General features: G+C 42.4%; 1 protein-coding gene across 1 annotated transcript in view; it reads left to right on the forward strand.

The window, feature by feature from the left end:
* Positions 1 to 26,565, forward strand: part of usp31 (ubiquitin specific peptidase 31) — a 96,670-nt gene that overhangs the window by 14,069 nt on the left and 56,036 nt on the right. The window contains exon 2 of the mRNA XM_041206480.1: positions 25,222 to 25,359. Coding sequence (XP_041062414.1) covers positions 25,222 to 25,359 — 138 coding nt within the window. The remainder of the gene's footprint in view (positions 1 to 25,221; positions 25,360 to 26,565) is intronic.

The raw sequence follows: 26,565 nt of genomic DNA on the forward strand, positions 1-26,565 counted from the left end.
GTAATTATTCTATATCTTACATATAAAAAAAACTTGATGGCAGAAATGTGAAATTCAAATTCAGTGTGCTGCATATTTGGAGGTTGTTATTGCTGAAAATTTCTATGGTTTAGCCAGTGGAAAGCAGTGTTAACTAGACATGGGAATTGACACACAAGCGTTTATTTAAAACATGCCATTAGTAACCAATGCTGTTTTCTGAACAACTTCCATCTTCTCTCTGCCATTGTCCTATTCTGTCCCTTTACCAAAACCTTCCTCCCAACGTACTAACTCACTGGATTATCCCTTTGTGTTTATTATTGCAATAATTCTTAATCGGTTGATTTGTACACAACATGTCTTCACAGACTCTTTCTATCCATATCCCTGTTGCCTGTTGTCATTTCACTGTGTACCCTCATGAATTGGAATGTATGGAAAGTACTGGGCCTGGATATTGATACTAGGTGTTGGAGATGGGGAGGGGAGTGCTCTGGTGCAAGTGTGTGTTTTTGGGAAGGGGAACATGTGCAAGAGTGTGGTGGTGGTTTAACTGTGATGCAAGTTTGTATGTGGAAGTTAAGTGTGGCACAAGGCTGTGTGTGTAGGATTGTTGTGGGGATAACTGTGGTACAGGGGGGTTTGTGGAAGGGTGGGGGGAGCTAATACTGGTGCAAGTGCTATTGTCAAATGACCATTTCTTGAAGTTGAACATGGAAGAGGTGAAGAGTTGTCTTTTCCCTCAAAGCCAAAGATCAAATGGAGAAAATCAGGTGACCCTTCTGCACTGATCCTCTGTTGCTTGTGCCCTTGAGGATTACCTTACTATCACTTGTTTTTTTCTGAGCACAGGTGCAGCTTTTACAATGTGCTTCTGGTACTAGCAGAGCATCATTCTTTAATTACAAATTACTTTTATGCAGAAAGGTGAATTAGGGAGAAATTATGCCCCCTCAAACAGAGCTGTGAGATTAATGTTTGATTCTGAGCACAGTTTTACAGGATGGTTGGAATAAAGGCCTCTTCTCTCAAAAGCTGCCGTGCTTGTCCTTGAATTCTTGGCTGATCAGCATTCTTGCTGCTGTTTTCTGCTTTTCAAGGGTGTTCTAGTGGTTTTTGGAGTATGAAACACTTGGAAATTGCAAGCTGATATGAAAAGCAACAGCCACTAATTGCAGCTTGTACTCAGATTTAAAATGTTTGTGGTTTAGTCCAGTTTACAGTGGAATTCATACCCCACAGTGTTCCAATCGTGTCTTTGTAAGATCTTGGTTACAGACCTGCGTAGCCACTCCCGAACTTGTATTTTCAAATACATAAAGTTGTTGTTCTCCTCGACTCCAAAACTCTTGGCTTTTCTTTTAAATTGGAAAGGGGGAAAAAAATCTCCTTATGTAAGCAATTCGATGACTGCCCTGAAAATGGTCATTCTCTTTAATTGGGGCGTTTTTTCAGACAGAATGGTACTTGAGTGTTTCAAATTCAAGGATGGTTCGTAGCATTGTGGGGAAACTCTGAATCAATTTGGATCTGAGATAAATTGGATGCTGAAGTACGAAGAGTCATACGGACTCAAAACGTTAACTGTGTTCCTCTCCGCAGATGCTGTCGGACCTGCTGAGTTTTTCCAGGTATTTTTATTTTTGTTTTATGATCCATTACCACTAGCTGTAATTGAACAGGCATCAGTGATTCCTGGAGATCCACCTTTAAATGGGTTACCTTTCCTTGCTGTAAATGGCGGTTTACTTTTCAACTGGCCTATCTTCTAACCCCATTCTGTAACAGTTTATATTTTATAACAGTTATTTGAGTCCTTGATTGGTACATCTGATACCTCTTTGGAGGAGTGAGGAAAAACAATTTGTATTTAAAAAAACTCTCTTCCCTTCTATCTCTCCCTTCTCAATGCAAATTGGAAAGTCAGAACAAATATAGAATACCTGCAACTTTTTGAATGGGGGAAGGGACTCCCTCTTGTCTAACTATGGTAGCCCTATAGAGATTCACCTATCTGCTGTGAGCTTGGATCTCTGCTTAAAATCTTTCCTCTTCTATTTGGTGTTGACCTGTGCTGCATACTGTCAGGGGCTGAATGAGCCTCTGCTGCTGCACCTCTTGATTCTTGGCTTGGTTCCCCTTCCTGCTTCTTCCTGCAGTGCCTCCCCACAGTATAGCATGTTGGGCACTTGCTGTCTGAGAAGCATGGCACTTGCCTATCCAATTCTAACACATGTCCATGTCCTGTATTGGGGCAGGCCGAAGGTGAAGAAGAGGAGAATGTGGAGCTTTGTCAGTGAAATAAATAGTTCTGTGGTGGTCAGCATTCTGATGTTTAAAAGTTCATTCTTGTGATGTGGGTGTATCAGATAAAGCAGGCGTTTATTGGCCATTCATCCTTGCCTTGAAAAGGTGGTGGCGAATCACTTTGAAGCAGCCCACTGCAGTGGCACTTTGTTAACCATGTTGTTGTGAGACTGGAGCTCATGTAGGTCAGACTGGGTAAGCATGGCAGGTTTCCTTCCCTTAAGTACATTGGCAAATCAGTTGGGTTTTTATGACATTCCAACAGCTTCATGGTCTTTTTTTTTGTCAAATTGCCGTGGTGGGATTTCGAGTTTACCTGTCTCTCTTATTAATCCGGTAACGTAACAACTACACTATCGTACTACAATGAGGGAAATAGTGTGGAAGGAGTAACTTGCAGCAATTTCTGTTCCCAGGCTGTCCTGAAGGTGCTGACACCTGTGTGGTTTGTGAATGTCCTCTGCTTCATACAAGTGTCCATCCCTCTTCTGTGAGGCTGGCTGAGTGTTCTCGGATTGGTTGACTACCTGTGTTGCAGGGAATTCTGATCCTGATCAGAAAATTTTGTCAGAAGCAGAAACTGACCTTTTTAAAACTTGCTGACCAACTGGCCATCCCTGATGCACTGGTGGCACTGAGGCTAATTATAGTGATCAGTTTGGGCTGGGGATGCAGTCTGAGACCTTCTGGTCTTCATGACTAATTCAAACTCATTGAAGCACCTGGTGGAGTGGTGTTGAGGCATTGCATAAAAATGTAGCCTAATAAACTGAAACCCCCAGAAAACAGCTGCTGTCTTCAAACAGGATAACATTTCAATTGAATTTTGAAGGAATAACAAAGAATGTTTGATTCTGGAGGTTTGCACTTTGACAAATTTTCTTTTGTCCATTTGTTTATAAAAATCTCACAAGTTGTGATGCTGCTTGTAGGATTAACACTGGAGGTATTTTACTCCTGTTTTGTATTCTTATGAGGAACAAAGTCATGAATGAAGTGCACTATTTTATGTCTGGCACATGTTAAGCACAGGGAAGAGAGGAAAGCTGAAATCCTTTATTTTTCTTGCTACCTGTCCATAAGCAGAGGTGTTTTAATTTTTGAAATACACTGTGGCGTGTTTCCCCGAACCCTCTGTTTGTGAAATCAATTTTAAAGCGAATCGCAGCAAACTCTTCAGGATTAAATTGGAAGAATTGTTTATTCATGCATTCAGACTTGGGGGATGGTAGTTGCCACTATATACACGCACACAAGAGGAGATGGGAAAGAAAATAGTTTTACATGTAGGACTATAATTCATGTGAATGTCAGCGTCCAGTAAGGATCCCTTCATGTAGGAGTTAAAGTTTAGGCGGGTTCGGCTAGCTGAAAGCAGGGGTTGCCGCATTCCTTTAAAGTTGATGATGATGCTGCAAGATGAGGTTGGCATATAGAGACTTGGTCTGCTATACAGGCAATGGCAGAAATGTCTCAGAGAACCAGGCTTCAAGGAGTTTTAGACTTGAGGCAGGCTTTGTTGTCCTGCTTTGATGTTGACAGGCTGGATGTTAACAGCAGACTACCCTGGGAGTCCAGGAATGTAACAATAAAACTTTCCAAAGACTGAAGGAGCTTGGGTCATGTGGTGTTTTCCACTGATGAATGAGTTTCAGGTTAACAATCAGTTTCTATATCTTTGGTCAAAATCTATTGTTTACCTTAGGAGAATAGATGGTAGCTAATAGCATCTCCGCAGGTATATTGGGTTTTGATGGCTTTCTCTTTATTATAAATCCAGGCTGGGGAGGCAGACCGCTTGCTGCCCCCTTGTTTCATTGATTGTAATGGGTCCACATAGTTAGGTGTGAGATTCCACAAGGATGAAGGTCGAGCTTTGCCCCGTAATCACTGTTGGAAGTTTCCAGAAGTGTAGCCAACTTACAAATCACGTGACCTGTAACAGCCATGTTTTTGGTCCAGCGGAGTCTATTTTTAAATAAGCAGAAATTAAGGTTTGATTTACACAGTTTATGATCTCTTTCATGCCTTATTGACATGACACATACACATAAGGAATTTGTAGAGCATTCTCAAGTTCTTGAAATGTGCTTGGATATTGCTGCATTTGTCTCCTCCCTCATTGATTCTTATCAGATCAAAAAAGAAACCTGTGGGGTGACCCTGCACACACAAGGAACTACACAACTTGTAATGTGAGCGGAGGGAAAGAAAGTCAATTTGAGAGAAGTCCAGCCCAGCGTTTCTGTGTTTGAAAAGCTATCACAAACATCCGCTGCAGGTTCAGGAAGTGCCTAGTTGACAATTTATCTCACTTCAGAAAAACAATTCATGGAAACTTTAAAGAGGGAGCCTTTCCTTTTGGATTTTTTTCTAAAGACATTGGATAATGGCAAAGAATGAACAAATTAACATCCGGTCATTTGGCTTAGATTGATATCCTGTGCGAACAACAGCTGTGCAATGTTTCACCAATACTTCAGTGGAAATTTGGTTTATAAAACTGCTTTCAAGCAGTTAGTTTAAGCAAGGCTAAAAGGGGAATTTGCCTTAAATTTGTTCCTGTGTAGTTTATTTTCTCTGGGGGAAAAATAATGAGCTATAGCATGCTAGACACCCAAGTCCTGGAATATGGCTAGTAAATACCAACAGGGTCAGCTCTTGTGCTCTGGGGTGGGGCAGGGGGGAGTGAAGCCTCAGGGGGCTTCACAGAGTTGTGTGGCTGTGATGTTAATCAGTTGACTGACTTAACACAAACTTGCAGGCTTACTGTGTTTTTCTAGCATTTTCAGTTTGATCTTATTACTATCATTTGCAGTTTTAATTTTTTTCCATATTTTGAAATATCATGTGTTGTATCTTGGTATGTAGCTTAATTTGAATCAGTTAGATATCATGTCTGTGCTGGTACTGCATGGCCTATTTCTGCTTGATTGAATTGTGCTTTACTGAATAGAAGAACTTGTGACCGAGACGATATTCTGTAGTGACCCTGCACACACAAGGAACTACACAAGCTCATTTGGCGATAGCTCCCAAGATTTTTAGGGATACTCTATATTAAAGTTCTTAATATGACAGAGGACAGGAAATCCCACTTTCTGTTCCTGGCCCGTGCTGAAGTTAGCTGATAATGACATGGGGAGACCCTGCACCATTGAGTTTTGTGCTTAGGCTAGGAGTGAAGGAGGCAGAAATCTGGCAAGGTGTCCCCTCCTGATTGCTCATCTAATCCCGTCCTCGTCTGATGAGCGTAGAGGGTGTCTGGATATTGTAGTGCTGCACGCCAACTTTGAGACTTCAGGAAAGGAAACTGCATTCCCTTTGACTTTTGAATGATTTGTTTATAATAGATGGACCTGACCTGACCAGACCTGCCCTACAGTGGAAGTGGAAAATACAATAATATTTTTGTTTTATTTAATCTCTCCTAGTTGACAAAACCTGGCAATCTTCGGATGTGACATAATTTATTTTCACGGTTGGGCTGTGGCTGAATATCTTGTTGCTTTCTGTGCATACAGTTGAATTCCGGGTTTGGCTTGGTGCTGCTAGTGATTTGAAGATTGATACTTATTCTAAAACTTCAACTTCTCTAGAATATTATTTGTATTCATTTTAGCTTTGAGCAAACGTTTAAAATGAAAAACTGCATATGCTGTAAATAAATCTGAAAACAAATGGTTGGAAATACACTAGGCCTGTCTGCAACTGTAAAGAGTTATTAAGTTTATTTGTCAGAATTGAAAAGAGACCAAGGATTATGCCTAAAACTTTAATGTATCTTTTGTTTCCACAGATGCTGATGGATCTATTCATGTATTTAATTGTTCTAGGGTTGTGTAACGTTGAGACAACTAGATAGCAGTGTGAGATCTGTAGCTTTAAGGTGGAGCCTTTGATGTATAATTCAGTAATGTGATGACGTGAGCTTAATAAACCCAATTTGTATATTATTTTTCTCTGCTATACCCTAAACTGTAGCAGCCATGATGGAGTTAGTTGTTCAGTTCCAGTCTTGGTATCAGTTGCACCTATGGTTCATCCCCTCATGCACAATGTCTTCAGTTATATTCTTGGAAAGAAAAGGTGACAGCATCCTAATTTGAAGAGTTTCAGTCCAGGAATTGAACCTGTTCACCAGCACAGTAAGGGCAGTCCATCTGAAAATGCACTCATTTCAGAGTTTAAAGAATAAACAAAAAAAATGACTGCAATGGTTCAAAAATTTTCTTTGAAATGAGTGAAAGATAACTTTCAGGCTTGCTTTTTTTCCATTCACCGGATGTGGGCTTTGCTGGCTGGGCCAGCATTTATTGCCCATCCCTAGTTGCCCTTGAAAAGGTGGTGGTGAGCTGCCTTCTTGAACCACTGCAGTCCCTGTGGTGTTGGTACACCCACAGTGCTGTGAGGAAGGAAGTTCCAGGATTTTGACCCAGCGACAGTGAAGGAACGGCAATATAATTCCAAGTCAGGATGTGCAACTTGGAGGGGAACTTCCATGTGATGGTGTTGCCATGCATCTGCTACCCTTGTCCTTCTAGATGATAGAGGTCGTGGGTTTGGAAGGTGCTGTCAAAGGAGCCTTGGTGAATTCCGGCAGTGCATCTTGCAGATGGTACACGCTGTTGCTACTGTATGTTGGTGGTGGAGGGTGTGAATGTTTGTGGATGTGGTGCTAATTGAGATGGTTGCTTTGTCTGGAAGTTATCAAGCTTCTTAAGTGTTGTTAGAGCTGGGAAGTATTCCATCATAGTCCTGACTTGTGCCTTGTAGATGGTGGACAGGCTTTGGGGAATCAGGAGATGAGTTACTTGCCGCTGGATTCCTAGCCACTGACCTGCTCTTGTTGCCATAGTATTTATATGGCTAGTCCAGTTCAGTTTCTGGCCAATGGTAACCCCCAAGATGTTGATAATGGGGATTCAGCGATGGTAATGCCATTGAACGTCAAGGGTCGATGGTGAGATTCTGTCTTATTGGAGATGGTCATTGCCTGACACTTGGAAGTACGAATGTTACTTGTCAGCCCAAACCATTTTCAACCCTTTTTTTCCCCCCCACCACCACACACTCCCCCCAATCCCACAACGGCCACCTGTTACTTGTTCATGTTGTTCTTTTCAGAGTGCTTACCCCTATTCTGCTATTATCACATTACACTTTCTTAGCTTTATGCTGGTGGTGTTGAAAATGTCCCCAATGGATTAAAACATGCTAAAGAGGTAGCTAATTCTAGGGAAATGGTGTCGATCACGATTGTGAATGGAGATTTGATACTCTGTGCAATGAGACCTTTAAAGATTGAAACATGTCTCATTCTTGGATGGTGCCTTTTAATGACTATCTGCCTCTGATGGTTTTGAGAGAATTAAGTAGGATGTATTTTCAATTGTTGCTGAATATTTTTGGCCATTTGCCTTTGTTCCTATCTATTTTTATGAAGCTGTTTGCTCCCTTTTCCCCTTCCTGAGGGAGTGTGGTTTTAAAAACGCTTTACAGCAGTCATGTCTGAGCACTGCAAAGCTTTGAAAAAGGTAAGGTCCTTTTAAAGCATATGTTCACAAGGCTCTGATGGAGCATCCTTTGTGTCTCTAGACAGATTGTAAATTGTATTCTCGAGTGGAAGTGACTTAAGGTGCTTCCTAGTGAACTACATTTTTGAAGTACAGCAATTATTCATGGGCAGATGCAACGTTAATTCTATACCAGTGAGATCCCACAGATGCTGAAAAGGATGAAAATGCTGGACAGTCAAAAGGTATTAGAGAGGCAAACGTTGAGTCAAACTGCTGTAAAATAGAGGTTAACAAAATCATGAAAATACTCAGCAGTTAAGGCAACATTTGTGGAGAGAACCAGGGTTAACATTTCAGATCAATGACCCTTCACCGGAACTGAGGAAAGATAGAAATGGAATAGATTTTGAGCAAGTGAAAGGGGGAGGAGGGAAAAACAAAAGAGAAAGTCTGTGATAGGGTGAAGGGCAGGAGAGATAAGATGGCAAAATGTTTCGTGGTGCAAAAGCCAAAAGGGAGTGGTAATGGATATAGCAGGTGTTGCATCTCCTTTACTTGCATGGAAAGATGCTGTAGGAAAGAGACGGGGTTTTGAGGAGTTTACCAGGGTGTCGCAAAGGAAATGGCCCCTTCAGTATGCTGAAAGGGGAGGGCAATGGAGGATGTGTTTGATGGTGGCATCTCGCCAGAGGTGGCAGAAATGGTGGATCCATTAAATATGGAGGCTGGTGGGTGGAAGTTGAGGACAAGGGGATCCCAATCATGATTCTGGGCGAGAGGGGAATGGGTGAGAGTCTGAATTGATTGGACCTGGTGCTGGGCCCTATCAACCAGGCTAGGAGGGGTTTGAGGAAAAAGGTAGATACACTGAAGTGATAATACGGAGGTTGCATTCTCTGAACAGTTGTGACAGAGATGGAGAAACTGGGAGAATGGGATAGAGCTCTTACAGGAAGAGGAGTGTGAACCACAGACCTTACCTTTTGTTCTTTCTCTTTCCCTGCACCCCCTCCCCCTTTTCACCTGCTCAAAACCTATTACGTTTTTATCTTTTCTCAGTTTTGATGAAGGGTCGTTGATCTGAAATGTTAACCTTGTTTCTCGCCACAGATTCTGCCTGACCTGCTGAATATTTCCAGCATTTTCTGTCTTTATTTTAGGTGTCCAGCACAGCAATATTTTGCTTTTGAACAAAATGAAGTGTGAGTGGAATAAACTTGACAAAAAATGGGAGAGAGAGCTAAGGTCTGATGTTGCTGAAGGAAATGTTCAGTCTTGGAGAGAGGAGGGAGGGTGAGGGGTTGGTGGACTCCAGAAAGGCCATGAGAAAGGTTAGTTGCTGGTATTGTTTCCTCTCCTGCAGGGGCTTACTCATGGTATAATATTATCACTAGACTGTTTTCCTTATTCCAGCTCATTGTAGGAGGGCCAATGTGTTTTGGCAACCCAGTTTGACAATTTGGGTATGTGGAAGAAGTTAATTGTGGGAGTGGTGTGCAGGCCCCTTAATTGTAACTACATGGTAGGACAGAATATAAAAGAAGAGATAATGGGAGCTCCTCAGGAAGGTACAGCAATAATCATGGAGGATTTTAATCTACATATAGACTGGGAAAAATCAGATGGACAAAGGTAGAGTAGATGAGGAGTTTATAGAATATTTTCGGGATTGTTTCTTAGAACAGCGTATTCTGGAGCCAACCAGAGAACAGGCTATACTAGACCTAGTATTGAGCAATGAGATAGGATTAATTGATAACCTCATAGTGAAGGCACCCCTAGGTAGCAGCGACTATAATATGATTGAATTTTACATTCATTTTGAAAGAGAAACGAGTGTGTCCAAGACTAGTATTCTAAACTTAAATAAGGGCAGTTATGATAACATGAAAGCAGAGCTTGCTAGCGTGAACTGGTAAATGAGGTTAAGGATAGGTCAAAAGAGGTTCAGTGGCTGACATTTAAAGGGCTCTTTCAGAATACATACATTCCAACGAGAAAGAAAAATTCCAAGGGAGGGCCCACTACCTGTGGTCAACTAAAAAACTTAAAGATAGTATCAAACTTAAAAAGTATATAATTTTAATTAGATGGCTGGTAGGTCAGAAGATTGAAAATAATATAAAGAACAGCAAAAATTGACAAAAAGATTAATAAGGAAGGAAAAATTAGAGTATGGGAGAAAGCTAATTAGTAATATAAAGACAGAAGGCAAGAATTTCTATGGATATTTAAAAAGAAAAGAGTTAACAAAGTGTGTGTTGGTCTTATAGAAAGTGCGCCTGGGGAATTGATAATGGAAAGTAGGGAGATGGCAGATGAATTGAACAGGTATTTTGTGTCGGTCTTCATTATAGAGGACACAAGTAACATCCTGGAAATAACTGTAAATCAGGAAATGGGAGGGAGGGAGGAACTCAGGGAAAATTACAATCACCGGGGAAGTGGTAATGAGCAAATTGTTGGGGGTGTCGGCTGACAAATCTCCAGGTCCAGATGGACTTCACCCGAAGTATTTGAAAGAAGTGGCTAGTGAGATTGTTGATGCATTGGTTTTAATTTTCCAAAATTCCCTAGATTTGGGGAAGGTTCCATTAGATTGGAAAATAGCAATGTAACTTTATTTAAAAAGGGAGGGAGACAGAAAGCATGAAACTATAGGCCAGTTAGCCTAACATCTGTCATAGAGAAAATGTTAGAAGCTATTAAAGATGTTATAGCAGGGCACTTAAAAAATTCAAGGCAGAGTCAGAATGGTTTTGCTAAAGCAAAATCATGTTTAACTAATTTATTGGAGTTCTTTGAAGGAATCACACTTGCTGTGGAGAAAGGGAAGCCGGTGATGTACTCTACTTAGATTTCCAGAAGGCATTTGATAAAATACCACATCAAAAGTTATTGAGGAAAATAAAAGCTCTTGGTGTTGGGGGTAACATATTGGCATGGGTAGAAGATTGGCTAGCTAAGAGGAAGCACAGGGTAGGCATAAATGGGTCTTTTTCTGGTTGGCAGGATGTGGTGAGTGGTGTGCCACAGGGAATCGGTGCTGGGGCCTCGAATTTTTACAATTTACGTAAATGACTTGGATAAAAGGACTGAAGGAATGGTTGCTAAATTTGCTGACAGCACAAAGATAGGTAGGAAAGTAAATTGTGAAGAGGACATGGTGACTTGGATAGGTTAAGTAAGTGGGAAAGATCTGGCAAATGGGGTATAATGTAGGCAAATGTGAAATCGTTCATTTTGGCAGGAAGAATAAACAAGAAGCTTCTTATCTAAATGGTGAGAGATTGCAGAGCTCTGAGATTCAGATGGATCTGGGTGTCCTAGTGCAAGAATCACAAAAGGTTAGAATGCAGGTACAGCAGGTAATTAGGAAAGCTAATAGAATGTTATCATTTAAAGTGAGGGAAATTGATTACAAAAGTAGGGAGGTTATGCTTCAGTTGTACAGGGCACTGGTGAGACCACATCTGGAGTATTGTGTACAGGATTGGTCTCCTTATTTAAGGAAAGATATAATTGCATTAGAAGCAGTTCAGAGAAGGTTTACTAGAATAATACCAGGAATGAGCGGGTTGTTTTATGAGGAAAGGTTGAACAGTTTAGGCTTGTATCCACTAGAGTTTAGAAGAATAAAAGGCGTCTTGATTGAAATCTTTTAAGATCCTAAGGGGTCTTGACAGGGTGGATGTGGAAAGGATGTTTCCTCTTGTGGGAGAATCTAGAACTAGGGGGTAACTGTTTAAAAATAGGGAGTCGCTTATTTAAGACAGATGAGGAGAAATTTTTTCTCCTCAGAGGGCCATAAGTCTTTGGAACTCTCTTCCTCAAAAGGCAGTGGAAGTAGAGCCTTTGACTATTTTTAAGGCAGAGGTAGATAGATTCTTGATAAGCAAGGGGGTGAAAGGTTATCGGGGGTAGGCAGGAATGTGGGGTTGAGGTTGGTTGCAATCAGATCAGCCATGATCTTATTGAATAGTGGAGCAAGCTTGAGTGGCCTAACACTGCTCCTAATTCATATGTTCGTATGATCCTACAGGGCAACTGCTCTCCTGGCTGAGGCTTGTTTATTTTGACAGTCTTTGTAGGTATCACCACAGTTCAATGATTCACATGTAGCATATGGATTGGAGGTCTGTTTTTGAAATGTTTGCTATTTGTTGTATACTTGGTTATTTTCTGTGGTGTTTGCAATGCATGGTGTCAAACTCCTCTTGGGAAGTTGGTAAGAAAGCTGTCCACTACTCTATTTATGTCAATGAATACTTGTTTGATTTCAGTTATGTTTATGTTTGCACAATTCTGCTTTTTTTTCAGTATGTTTCCCATCATCCGATTATGCATGATTGGACGTTTCAGCAATGTTTCCTACATTCTCCGTTTAATTTTAGCCATGTGACCAGTGGATTGCAGATATTCTCGTTAAGCTAGAATATGCTCATAGCCTGCCCATTGAGAAAAAAACCCTATGTTTGTCCTTTTCTCTTCTGGCACCAACCACAGCTTTAAATTGGCTCTTAAATGATTCTAGGGGTTTTACCTTCACTGTCATACCTGGAAGTCGATTCCTCTTTTTGACGTCAGTCCTAAATTTGCTTAAAACTAGTTGGAAATCTACCCTCTTGGCCTACTGCCATGTTTTGAGCCGGAGTTCTGGATCTGATGTTATCTAATCTCGTTGATATCATGAGCTAGTTTCCCCCTCTTGAAGATGAAGAGCCCATGTCTCTCCAGTCCGTCTTCCTAACTCAGTCTTGCAATGCTAGAGGTTGGTCATGCACTTCTTTATGCAGTCCTAGGGTTTGCTAATCTTCTATTTCTGAGCTTCCTGGAATGGAAAATTGATCATTGCTCATGTCTCTAATCAGAGAAGACAATGGTCATTATTTGCAGCTTGTTATGCAGAAGAAGATTACTGTTACTCAGTTCATGTTGGATTCTGAACTGCAATCATCAGGAACAACTAAAGCAAGATTTTCTGCCCAGATGTTTGTTATAAATGCATTATGTAATAGGTAACCCTGTAAACTGATGCATGCAAAATAAAGCCTTCAGCTCCTTAACATCTCGAGAACAAATATTTAAAAAACGATTGAATTGTCCTCTTCTGCCCCCATATCACCCTTCCACTGTTAACTCTCATCAATACACTTGGCACCTCCAGAGATGAATCCAGCGCTACTCTTGCTTTTCTCCTCTGTGTTCTGCCCTTCACAAATTATAAACTTCTGCTTCACATGTTCTATACCAAACTGAGCCTCAGTCTCTTAATTCCCCTGCCCTTGGAAACCTTATTTTGCTCTCTGTCTCATTGGTTTGAAATTCTTGATCTCATCTGTAGGTTCTTCCATGGCTTTGCTGCTACTCATCTTTGTGACCTACTCAAATGCTGTGCCCCAACGTACTCTTCTTAATTGTCGTCTTTTGCATAGCTGACTGACCCCTGTACTCCATCTTTGGGTACAAAGCCATCAGATGTCTCAGCTCCCTGCTATAAAATGTATCCCTTAAAGTCCTCTGCTTTGTTATTTCTCCACCTCCTACACCCCCCCACAAAAAAAGCTTTAAGTTTCTTCTTGACTCTGTGTTTGGTCACTAGCTCTAGCCCTTCACTGCTTAATATCTGATCATGTTGTTTGTCTCTGAGAAGTGTTTTGGAATGTTCTATTTGGCCGAATCTTCCGAGGAATGGCAATCATTCGTTGGGGGGAGTTGAGGGGTCGGTGGTGGTGGTGGTGGTGGGGGTCAGTGGGGAATCCGGGGGTGGGGTCAGTTGTACGATTACCTAGGAGTTAAACCTGTTTTTTAAAAAACTAACTATTTCTTGATAACTAACCAGGAAAGAGAGTGGGAAACCTCCAAAGTCTGCACTTCTATCTCAGGGAGCAGGGGAATTGTCTATTGGAAGTTGAAACTTCACAGGCAATTCCCGCAGAGCCCTTGTGTTGGAACTTCGGAGGGATCCCAAAATGCATCGCCTGGGATATGATCATCTGGAGGCCGGAAGATCTGGGCCATTATGTTGAAGGGATTATAAGAGTGCAAGTTGTTGTAATACCATAAAACTCATTACAAGATGCTGTGGTTTTGTTGATGTATGACTTCTGATGAACTTGTGATTGTATTGTTGCTGGGAGCTTCCCAACTGAAAAAAAAATGGGCTACTGGGGAAAAATAAATAATAAGCACGTTAGCTGGCAAAGGCTGTTCCGGGTCTAAATGCAGAGATGAAAGGTTCTTGCCCTTCTTTTAGAGAGGCCAGGTGCTGGTAGAAAAAGCATTAAAGTAAGTGAGATTGTAGGTTTTACTGAAAGAACCTGCATTTGCATAGTGCTTTCCACAGCGTTGGGACTCCCTAGTGTACTTTGCAGCCAAAGAAGTACTTCTGAAATGCAGGGAAGTGTTTATATTATATTGCATGGAGTTCAAGGTAGCCTATTATAATAACGTTTGAGCCATAGTAAAAGTACAATGGAAAATTAATGAAATTGCATCAGGAATGAGAAGTTGTAGTTGTAAAGGAGGCTTTTTCCACCAGAATAGCGGAGATTAAGTGTGAATCTAATGGGAGGATTTGAGAGTAAACTGACAAAGAATTGTACTGAGTTAACATATATTCAGCATTATTACTAAAGAAATAAAGGAGGAAGTTGGGAGATTTTTTTCCTCAGTGTTAATAGAAGATAGAATGCATCACAAGTGGCTATTTGAAAAGATAGGATATGGGAAAAGAGCAGGGCAATTGTATTTGAATAAGCAGCTACTACTGGAGCAAAGGCAGGATGGGCTAATTTATCACACTGCTGTGCCATTAAAGGGGAAAGAACATTATGGGATTGTATTCTTCTTTTCTGAGGTTTAACATGTTGGCATATGTTTATTTGAAAACTTTAGCACAGTGCCAAAATTGGTAACTGTTTTCCCAGGATTGGGCAGGTGTGGACCAGCTTCTTTGGAAGTTTGATTGTTGTGCTACGTTTGACTGAATGGAGCCATTCTAGGATATAGGAGCTCTGTCCGTGTACAGTGAATGGGTGCAGTACTGGAGGGCACAAGTCGGGCATTGAATGTTATTGAATAATTGACTGTGTATCACAAGGATTTCATTGAATTTTGGAGTGAGGATGATGCTCTCGTTTTGTTTGGCTTTTATTTCATGATCTGTGGACTCCCCTCTTTTTGCCTTGAGTCATAACCTTACAGATTGCTTGTAGGTATCTATTCTTCTGTAACTTGTAACACTCCCTCTGCATTCCCCACCCTCTGGGATTTGGTATTGTAAGTAATATGAATTTCTGGAGTCGGGTGCTGTAATAACTACATATGGTTTGTGACCACTGAATTTGTGGAATGTTGTTTGCATAAGGAACTTAAATATCTGCAGATGCAGCACAGTGGCTAACCAGGGTGGGGCCTCTTAAATACCTTTTGTGTGGAGTTAATTGATGGCTCTGCCTTTCATGTACATAATTTTTGAAACATCCAGTCAATGGGAATCTAAATCCATGAGTCTTTGGTCATGGAGCCAGCTGGTTTGGAGAGTGGCACAGGATTGTAAATGCACATTCCACACGCTTAGCTCAGTTGAATTCAGTTTATATTGGACTGCTGGGCGAACTCAGAAAAACTGTTTCATGTCTACATTTTATTAACTAATAATTGATAAAACCTTTGCATATTGACTGGGAGAAGGAAAGGAAAAATGTGCTGCGCTTCATTTAGCATACAGTATTGCTGCATCTTGCTGTTCACGCAAGATGAGCGCACCACTAATAGGCTTATTTTAAGCTTCCTTTCACAGCTTGTTTGTTGCCGAGAGCAAGGTGGTGCCATTGAGTCTAGAAGGTCAACTTCAATGGATGCCTGGAGGCACAGCCGTTCAGAAAAGTGGTGGGAGAGCCATACATTCTAACCACTGGGAAGCTCAGCTGCTCAACCCAGACTTACAACCCAAAATTAGTTCTGTGCTTGTTGCCCTGTATGGTCTTAGAAATGTATCAAACCTTTGATAAGGAATATCCACAGGTTGCACTGCAGAAACTCAGCAGGGCTCCTTCAATAGCACCTCCAAAACCCAAATCCAAAACCTCCATAAGACCAAAGGCAGCAGATATATGGGAACTGCATCACCTCAAAGACCCTCTGCCCTCAAGTCTCTCATCATCCGAATTTGGACGTACATTGGCCATTCGTTCATTGCCACTGGGCTAAAAACCTGGAGCTCCCTATCTATCAGTAATGTGGGAGTACTTTCACATGGACTGCAGCAGTTCAAGAAGAGTACCAGCACTTCAAAGGCATCCAGGGATGCTAACTATACCTTTACCCCCAGAATCAATGTTAAATGTTTTCTGATCACAACTTAAAGTGAGTATATGCAAACTGAGGCATGTACTGATTTTATGGGCTGGCTGCTGTACGAATATAAATGGCATGGCTTCTGATCACTCAGGACCTGGAGTTTGCACTGCAGACTCACTTGTTAAAGCCGATTTCACTTGATTCAGATTTTTAAACAGTGCATGGACTCAGCTAGACTGTATAAATTGTGTAACAACTGAAAATGCAATGAGACCTATCAACCCAAGATGAACCTGTAATTGTTGTTGAAAAGCCTCTACACAGTGATTCTGTTTAGTTTTTAATCTGGGACAGATGGGACAACAGATGGTGAAAACAGGCACTTCACTTCAGCCTATCTCTGTCACAATTATATTTTATAGCTACAAGAATTAAAACTTGCTTTAAGCAAGTACATCTATGGGGCTACCCTTCATGTCCCACCTGCAGCCACTTTGAATCTTGGGGATTCCACTGTTGAGCCACGATTAAATTTTAGAATCTTACAGCAGTGAAGGAGGCCATTCAGCCCATCAAGCCTATGCTGAGCTATCCAATTAACTCTGTTCCCCTGCTGTTTTCCATAGCCTGGCTAATGATTAGTTTTCAAGCATATAACTAATTTCCCTTTCATAAGTTGCTATTGAATCTGCTTCCACCACCCTTCAGGCAGTGCATTGCAGATTACAACTTCTTCTTAAAAGAAATTCTCCTCCTCTTCCCCCACCTCCCTGAAAGGTTATTGAACAAAAATGTTAATTTTTGTTTTTCTCTCCACAGATGCTGCCTATCCTGCTGAGTATTTCTAACATTTTCTGTTTTTATCTCCCTCCTGTGACCTGTGTTTAAATGAGTCTAGTGATGGCTGCTGAGGGTCCACTGGAAATTAATTTGGCGTCGCTGCAAACTGTCTACAGCCCACAATATGCTCTAATTTGGCGCACAGTCTCACTGAGAATCTAGGAATCGAAAGGTGTTGTCATTGTGTAGGAGGAATGATCTTGTTGCAGTTCAAAACCACCACAATGTAAAAAGTGTCTATTGTTTGCTTCTAGAACAGGCTGCAATACAGAATAATTCATAGTCTATGAAGTGCTTTGGCATTTGAGATGTGATTAAATGCTAAGTAAATGCAAGCCTTTAATTGTTCTGTGGGTAAGACTGGATTTTAAATGCCAGATGCCATCTGAATGAAGCCACGTATGTGTGGGGAATGGAGGAAGAGGTTCAGAATATTGTACCCAAGGAACTGTGATGGACTCATAATGGATGTATGTGTTCAATGAGGTGTGAGATGTGGAGAGGTGCAGGTGGTTCAGTTTGTTCAATTTTCCAATTTAACCTTTTGATAGGAAGCCAGTACTGGTATTATTGAACCAGTGACTGTTTTAATATTTTTCACGACTGATTAAGTTTCCTTCTCCTCATTTTTAATTGCTCGTCCGTTCCTGTGGCTTCAGTCCCTCTACCAGCTAGTTCCCAACTAATGATACCATTGATTTTTCTCTTGGGGAATGCAGACTATGGGGGTGTTGTGGCAGGGAGCTTGATGCACAGGGCAACTCTACAGCCTACACTCAGTGCATCCTGTTGTTGACACGGATATGTGCTGTGTCTTTTGCTGTATTCATGGTTCCAGGTTTCTTGCATTTCAATTGGTATTTGACCTGTGGATAGTGCACGGCTTTAGAGCATTGCTTAAAACCCAAATGATGAAACTCAGGACAAAGAGGCACAGACTGATGTCTATCTGCGGCTCAGCTGGTTCAAAACCAAATATAGATCTTTGTGGCAGGATAAGGGATGAACAGCTGTTCACTACTGGCCAGCAGTGAGATATTGCAGCTGGTTCCAGCAGATTGTCAGTGCTTCCATGCAGCCCTGAACAGAATCTCTTTGGGAGATTGTGAACACAGTTTGTCAAAATAGCAGCAAACCTGTTCTCTGACTGCAGGCTAGTGTTTAAAGCTGTTTGCGTTGCGCTTCAATCTTACAGCTGTTTTTTCATTGGGGTTAGGAGAAGGGTTGATCTTTGTATATTCCCTATGCTGCACTTGGAATGTGACAGTAAGCAGATAATTTGTACATATGAAAATCCTTGGCTTCTGGCAGCTGTTCAATATTAATTTCATGTCTTTTAAGCCTATCAATAATTCTGTGTTTGGTTGTGTGATTATTTGAGGCTGTGAGTCTCTATAATTAATGCCAGGCAATAACCATCCCCAACAAGAGAGAATTCAACCATTGCCTCTTGATGTTCAATGCATTACCATCACTGAATCCCCCATTATCAACATCATGGGGGTTACCATTGACCAGAAACTGAACTGGACTAGCCGTATAAATATTGTGGCTAGAAGAGCAGGTCAGAGGCTAGGAGTCATGTGATGAGTAACTCATCTCCTGACTCCCCAAAGCCTGTCCACCATCTACAAGGCACAAGTCAGGAGTGTGATGGAATACTCTCCATTTGCCTGGATGAGTGCAGCTCCAACAACACTCAAGAAGCTTGACACCATCCAGGACAAAGCAGCCCACTTGATTGGTACCACATCCACAGACATTCACTCCAAACACCACCGATGCACAATAGCAGCAGTGTGTACCATCTACAAGATGCACTGCAGGAATTCACCAAGGCTCCTTTGATAGCACATTCAAACCCACGACCACTACCATCTAGAAGAATAAGGGCAGAAGATAAATGGGAATGCTACCACCTGGAAGTTCCCTTGCAAGTCACTCACCATCCTGACTTGGAATTATATCGCCATTCCTTCACTGTTGCTGGGTCAAAATCCTGAAACTCCCTTCCTAAAAGCACTGTGGGTGTAGCAACACCACATGGATCGCAACTGTTCAAGAAGGCAGCTCACCACTACCTTCTCAAGGGCAATTAGGGATGGGCAATAAATGCTGGCCCAGCCAGTGAAGCCCACATCCCATGAATGAATAAAAAGAAAAAATGCCTGACTCTCTCAGAAAGGCTAGAGAAAGTTTGTGCCCAGTCTGTGTTCAGGGAGGCTCTAAAAACTTTGTGACTATACTGGAGAAAGAGTGGAGAGTTCTCATGATTCCCTAGCCACCATTCTTCCCTCAAATAATGCCACCACCAGCAGATTAACTGCTCATTCATTTCATCACCTTTACTTGCATGAAATGAGTTGCAATATAAATGCAAGTATCTGTCAGCGGGTGGGAAGGTTACAGCACTGACTTGTGCAGAGGCGTTGAGTTTGTTGGAAGTCAGAGTAGATGATTGCTTGTACTGTAGCTTGCGCTGATGGAAAAACACCTTAGATGAGTATCAGCTCTGTGGATATACCTCATTTATCTCACAGTGCAAGTGGTGACATCAGGGCAGTTGCCAGCAGCAGTACAGGTACTTCCGAATGTCATGCAATAGAAAGGGGCTGCTATCTGTTCATAAATCATTGATTGTAATCATCCCTGTCCCCAGGACTGAGGAAGGAGGACGTGAAAGTGACCAGTGTATTTATCATTGGCTACTGATCAGTGATATAATGATCAGGATTTGAGATTAATGTTGCTACGAGGAATGGAGGATGAATAAAGCTGCTGTGGCCCACCTGGATCATTCTGACTTCCAGGATCATTTTTGGTAGTTTTCAGCAGCATTTTCTGTTTTTGAGTTCGATATTCAGAACTTTTTCAATGGCTTAGATTTCCCTGTGAGTTTGGAATAGCTCCGTAGACTTACAAAATTTATTTATGTGAATTGTAAATGTAAAAAAATAGCAAAAATTACACGATTGAAGTGAGTCCCAAGTGGTATTTTTTCCTGCTTCATGAACACAGCACTGTCCCTGCTAACAAACCAGGAATTGGGCCAGTGCTCTCTTGAATACTTAGTTGATTCAGTGTTTCGCCAGGTGGTAATTTGACCCTTGTTGAAAACTGGGCTTGTGGGTATTGAGTATGAGTGTATTTCACTTTAAATTGGGGTTGGGGACAGTAACTAGTGCAGCCTTAGTATGATCTTGAGCCACTAAAGCAGTTTAATTGATCACTGTATATAAAATTGAAATAACTTTGACCCTGTCAGCAATTGTTCTGAATTACTGTTGTGTAGCAGGTGACTAATCCTTACTCCAAATCATCATTAAAAGCCAGAATAGCATTCTTGATTGTTTTCTTGTTGGTTTTCTAGATTGCTGTTTTGTATTTTCCCTTCTTTGTTTTTGCTCGTCTTGCCTCTTTTGCTTTTTTTTTGGCATTTTCCTCGCATTTAACTTTGCATGTGCTAATTCATCGTTTAAATACACAATAGTCTCTCGAGCAGTTTCAACTTCTTAGAGTTTCCAAATTTGCTCTTTCAAGGTTAAAGATAGACTAGGGTTTTTGACCCCTTGTTCTTTAGGGGTGCAGTATCTGGCCTGTACGTTGCACTGCACAGTCCCTTTAAGATGGATGCACATGCATGCACCTTAAAAGGGAGCATGGGTTGTGCATGGCCTGTTCATTCCCTGCCTGGCACATTATGGTAGCCGCACAGTTTAGAGGGAGCATTGTATGGAATTCTCTCAATTAGTGTTAATCTCATAATGCATGGGATTAACGAAGCCTTTTGACCAGTCAAACTTGTTCCTCTGTACTCATCTACACATTTAGATTCTTGCATAAAGATTCTGCAAACCCCCTCTCTCTGTGAGTGCAAACTCCAGGATGCCAACCTAATCTTGCATCCTGCATTGCAACTGTCTTCCCTGTCAGCATTCCCTTGGCCCCAGGAGCTCAGGAAGTATCTGGTTTCGTGCAACATTTGATCATCCCTATCTGGACTTGTCCTGTAACCCTCAATTTTATTGCTAACCGACCTTTATTCAACATTGTTTCTTTCTCCAGAAAAATGTTAATTGACGATGCCATTAATTGGGATGCTGTTATTAGAAATGTTTAAGAATATGAAAGGATGGGACAGGATAAATAGAATTAGACTGTTCCAGTAGTTGAGAGGTCAAGAGAAGTCAAGAATTAAACGTAATGATTCTACATCTCTTAAATGTAAGAGATTTAGAACGGAGGTGGGAAAGGTAAGCTGCGAGGAGAGCGTAAAGTGACTCCAAAAGGATATAAATAATTGGATGTGATTGGACAAGAAGGTGGCCGGTGGAGCATAATGTGCAGAAGTGCGAAATTATCCATTTGGGAAAAATTGGAAAAGTACAATATTTTTTAAAAGATGAGAGACTAGTAAATGTTGACATTCGGAGGTATATGGGCATCCTTGTACGTGAATCAGAAAGGTAACATGCGGGTAACGCAAGCAATTAAGAAGGCAAATGGGAGTTGCAGATTTAGAGTAAAGAGTAGGGTCTAGGTGAGACCACACCAGGAGTACTGTGTACAAGTTTGGGCTACTTACCTAGGGGAAGAATATACTCCCTTCTTCTTGATTCTCTTTTTTGCCTGGGTGCGTGAGGCAGATGAAGCACAAGCTTTATGTCCGTTTCCGTAGCTAGTTTTTCCTGGAACAGGCTGCTAGCCCAGAGGTTGTAGCTTGAGGGGTGCTACTTCATATCAAGCATGGCTGACCAAGAAACTCTCCTGATTTTACCACTTGCCATAGGTGTATTGGAAGGATTTACAGGTTGATAATCAACCTGTTTGGTCAGGTTATGAATGAACCTTTCATGGCCATTCTGGAGTGGAACTCGAACCTGGAGCTTTTGGTTCAGAGGCAGGGACGCTACCCACTGTGCCAGAAGATCTCCATTCCTTCCTTGGAGGGGGTGCGACAAAGGCTCACCAGATTGATTCCTGTGATGAGAGGGCCCTCTCTGAGGAGAGATTGAGTAGAATGGGCCTATATTCTATGGAGTTTAGAAGAAGGAGATGTGATCTCGTTGAAATATATAAAATTCTTAGGGGGCTTGACAGAGTTGATGGCCCCTGGCTGGAGAATCTAGAGGTGGGGGGAAGTAATCTCAGGAATAGGGGTTGGCAAGTTAAGACTGAAATGAGATGCTTCTTCACTCAGGGTTGTGAATCTTTGGAATTTTCTATCCAAGAGAGCTGTGGGTGCTCAACTATTAATTAGATTTTTCAACTTGAAGGGAATCGAGGGATATGGGGAAAAGGTGGAAAATAGAGAAAATACATCCGTCATTAGCTTATTGAATGGTGAAACAAGTTCAGAGGGCCCTGTGGATCCTCCTGCTCAAATATTTTTTTATTCTTCAGTTTTGCATATCCACTGGAAACCAGGATGTTGTCCCTTGCAATTCAAATGCAGAGTTAACTATCACCTGGTGGTCAGGGCTGTTAGAATGTATTGGGCAATTGACAGAATACACATGTGTGCATTCTCCATCACCATTTAAGTTGATTTTGTTAGATAGATGTGCCAAGTGAGGCATTTATTTTCCCCTGGGATGTGGGTGACTCTGGCAAAGGTTGCATTTATGAGCCATCTCTAGTTGTTCTGAAGTTCAATGCCAGGTGGGCAGCAAAATCCCACAAATCATAAGTAAGATAAATGGCCTATTTTTTTTTGTGTGGTGTGTTTGCAGGAGCAGTGTTGGACAGGATAGTTGTTCAAATGGTGCCATGTTTATTCATGGAAAAACTCAGCAGTTCTGACAGCATCTGCAGAGAGGAATGCAGTTAATGTTTCGAGTCCGTATGACTCTTCAACAGAACTAAGGGAAACTAGAAGAGTGGTATAAGCTTTGGGGTGGGGGGTGGGTGGGTGGGTGGTGGGGGTGGGGTGTGGTGGGGGGGGCGGTTTGTGGGGGAACGGACAGGTAGAGCTGGATAGAGGGCCAATGGTAGGTGGAGATTGCCAAAAGATGTCACAGACAAAAGGACAAAGAGGTGTTGACGGTGGTGATATTAGCTAAAAAATGTGCTAATAGGTGACATTAAGGGTAGAAAGCCGGACGAGCAAGGTTTAGATAGCCCTAGTGGGGGTGGGGTGGGGGGAAGGGATCGAAATAGGCTAAAAGGTAGAGATAAAACAATGGATGGAAATACATTTTAAAATAATGGAAGTAGGTGGGAAAAGAAAAATCTATATAAATTATTGGAAAAAAGGGGGATCGGAAAGGGGGTGGGGATGGAGGAGAGAGTTCATGATCTAAAGTTGTTGAACTCAATATTCAGTCCGGAAGGCTGTAAAGTGCCTAGTTGGAAGATGAGGTGCTGTTCCTCCAGTTTACATTGAGCTTCACTGGAACATTGCAGCAGGCCAAGGACGGACATGTGGGCATGAGAGCAGGGTGGTGTGTTGAAATATCAAGCGACAGGGAGGTCTGGGTCATGTTTGAGGACAGACCGAAGGTGTTCCGCAAAGCGGTCACCCAGTCTGCGTTTGGCCTCTCCAATGTAGAAGAAACCGCATTGGGAGCAACGAATGCAGTAGACTAAGTTGAGGGAAGTGCAAGTGACATGCTGCTTCACTTAAAAGGAGTGTTTGGGCCCTTGGACGGTGAGGAGAGGGGAAGTAAAGGGGCAGGTGTTGCACCTTCTGCGGTTGCATGGGAAGGTGCCGTGGGAGGGGGTTGAGGTGTGGGGGGTGATGGAGGAGTAGACCAGGGTGTCCCAGAAGGAACGATCCCTGTGGAATGCAGCCAGGGGGATGAAGGGAAGATGTGTTTGTTGGTGGCATCATGTTGGAGTTGGCGGAAATGGTGGAGGATGATCCTTTGAATGCGGAGGCTGGTGGGGTGATAAGTGAGGACAAGGAGGACCATTCATGGTTCTTGGAGGGAGAGGAAGGTGTGAGGGCGAATGTGCGGGAGATGGGCCGGACACGGTTGAGGGCCCTGTCAACCACCGTGGGTGGAAAACCTCGGTTAAGGAAGACATGTCAGAGGAACTGTTTTTGAAAGTGGCATCATTAGAACAGATGCGACAGAGGCGAAGGAACTGAGAGAATGGGATGGAGTCCTTACAGGAAGCGGGGTGTGAGGAGCTGTAGTCGAGGTAGCTGTGGGAGTCGGTAGGCTTGTAATGGATATTGGTGGACAGTCTATCACCAGAAATTGAGACTGAGACGTCAAGGAAGGGAAGTGTCAGAGATGAGCCATGTGAAAACGATGGAGGGGTGGAAATTGGAAGCAAAATTAATAAATTTTTCCAGGTCCAGATGAGAGCATGAAGCAGCACCGAAGCAGTCATCGATGTACCGGAGAAAGAGTTGTGGGAGGGGGCCTGAATAGGACTGGAACAAGGAATGTTCCACGTACCCCATAAAGAGATAGGCATAATTGGGGCCCATGCGGGTACCTATAGCCACACCTTTTATTTGGAGGAAGTGAGAGGAGTTTAAGGAGAAATTGTTCAGTGAGAGAACAAGTTCAGCCAGACAGAGGAGAGTAGTGGTGGATGGGGACTGTTTGGACCTCTGTTCGAGGAAGAAGCGGAGAGCCCTCAGACCATCCTGGTGGGGGATGGAGGTGTAGAGGGATTGGACATCCATGGTGAAGAGGAGGCAGTTGGGGCCAGGGAACTGGAAATTGTTGATATGATGTAGGGTGTCAGAGGAAAAGCGGATGTAGGTGGGAAGGGACTGGACAAGGGGAGAGAGAATGGAGTCAAGTCAGCAAGAAATGAGTTCCGTGGGGCAGGAACAGGCTGACACGGTCGGTCTGCCGGGACAGTCCTGCTTGTGGATTTTGGGTAGGAGATAGAAGAGGGCTGTCCGAGGTTGGGAGACTATGAGGTGGAAGCTGTGGAAGAAAGATCTCCAGAAGAGATGAGGTCAGTAACAGTCCTGGAAACAATGACTTGATCTTCAGTGGTGGGGCCCAGGCTTCATGTTCGTTTAGATGCAAGAGATCTTGTGGCACTTTTTTTTTGAAGAGCAAGGAGCACTGTGTGCACTTAGGCCAATGTTCAACTCTGTCCTCACCAAAACAGATGCACTGTTTGTTGCATTTTGTGAGGCTTTGCTGCATGCACATTGTTTATGACCATGCGTCAGGAGTGATTATTAGCTGTAAAGTGCTTGGGATGACCTCAGACATAAAAAGCATGATATAAATGCAAGTTCTTTCCAAAAATTGGGTACCAGGAAGTAAACTTGTATCTTTTAATTTTCTTTCAGAATGTTGTATCCAAGAATGCTTTCCAATATCGTGGCAACTCTCAGCATGATGCCCAGGAGTTTCTGCTATGGCTTCTCGATAGGGTCCATGAGGACCTGAACAATATTGTTTTAACAAACGGGAGGCCTGCAGCCAAGGTATGATCGCTTATATTTAATGGAAAAATGGGATAGAAAAAGTAGTGAAATTTGAATAAAAGCAAAAAACTGCGGATGCTGGAAATCTGAAATAAAAACACAAAGTGCTGGAAAAATTCAGGTCTGGCAGCATCTGTGGAGAGAGAAACAGTTAACGTTTCGAGTCTGTATACTCTTCTTCAGAGCTGTAGAGAAATTTGAAGTTTGGGCCTTTCATTTTGAGTATTATTCTTAGAATTGTATAATACAAGAAGGCCATTTGATTCTTCTTGCCTGTGCTAGCTCTTTAACTATTTCCCCACTCTGTCCGCATAGCCTGTAATTTTTTCCCTTTAGTATTTATCCAATTCCCTTTGGAAGTTATGATTGAATCTGCTTCTACCTGCCGTTCGGCAATACATTCCAGATCACAACAACTTGCTGTTTAAATAAAAAATAGATTCCTCGTGTCACATCTGATTCTTTTTCCAATTATCTCAAATTTGTGTTCTCTGGTTACCAATTCTTCTGCCACAGGATACAATTTCACTTTTTAAAAAAATAAATGTTTTTGGTTCCTTTTTTGAGGAGGGGGTGTTGGTGGTGGGAGGGTGTGTGGGGGTGGGGAGGAAGGGGGGAGGGTGTGTGTGGGGGAGGGACGGGGGAGGGTGTGTGTAGGGGGGAGGGTGTGTGTAGGGGGGAGGGTGTGTGTTGGGGGTGAGGGTGTGTGTTGGGGGTGAGGGTGTGTGTTGGGGGGGAGGGTGTGTGTTGGGGGGGAGGGTGTGTGGGGGGGGTGAGGGGAAGGGTGTGTGGGGGGGGAGGATGGTGAGGGGGGGAGGGGTGGTGGTGCAGTTCAGATTAAGATACCATTGAATGTTCCTAATTTCCTGCCTGTTATTGTGTATAGTCATTGCCAAGTGCGTAGATAATGTGTCATTGGACCTCTAATGACATTGAGGTTGGACAGAGGGCATAAACAAGAGCCTTGAGATGATTGTATTTCTGTGGAGAATTGACTCAGTGCTGTCCCATAAGTGTGACCCGAGATGGACAATGCACCAATTAAGGATCATTGGTAACTCAGTAAATTGAGGCACCCAAGCAACAACCTGTGACCTCTGGCCTTCAGTGCCATTGCGTATTGGCATTCCTAGTACTTCACTGGTGATTTGAATTCTAAATCAATAGTGCACAGAGCACCATATAAGATCAAGAAAGAAATTTTCT

Source organism: Carcharodon carcharias, chromosome 15 (assembly GCF_017639515.1).
Source record: "Carcharodon carcharias isolate sCarCar2 chromosome 15, sCarCar2.pri, whole genome shotgun sequence".
In the NCBI taxonomy this organism is placed as follows: Eukaryota; Metazoa; Chordata; class Chondrichthyes; order Lamniformes; family Lamnidae; genus Carcharodon; species Carcharodon carcharias.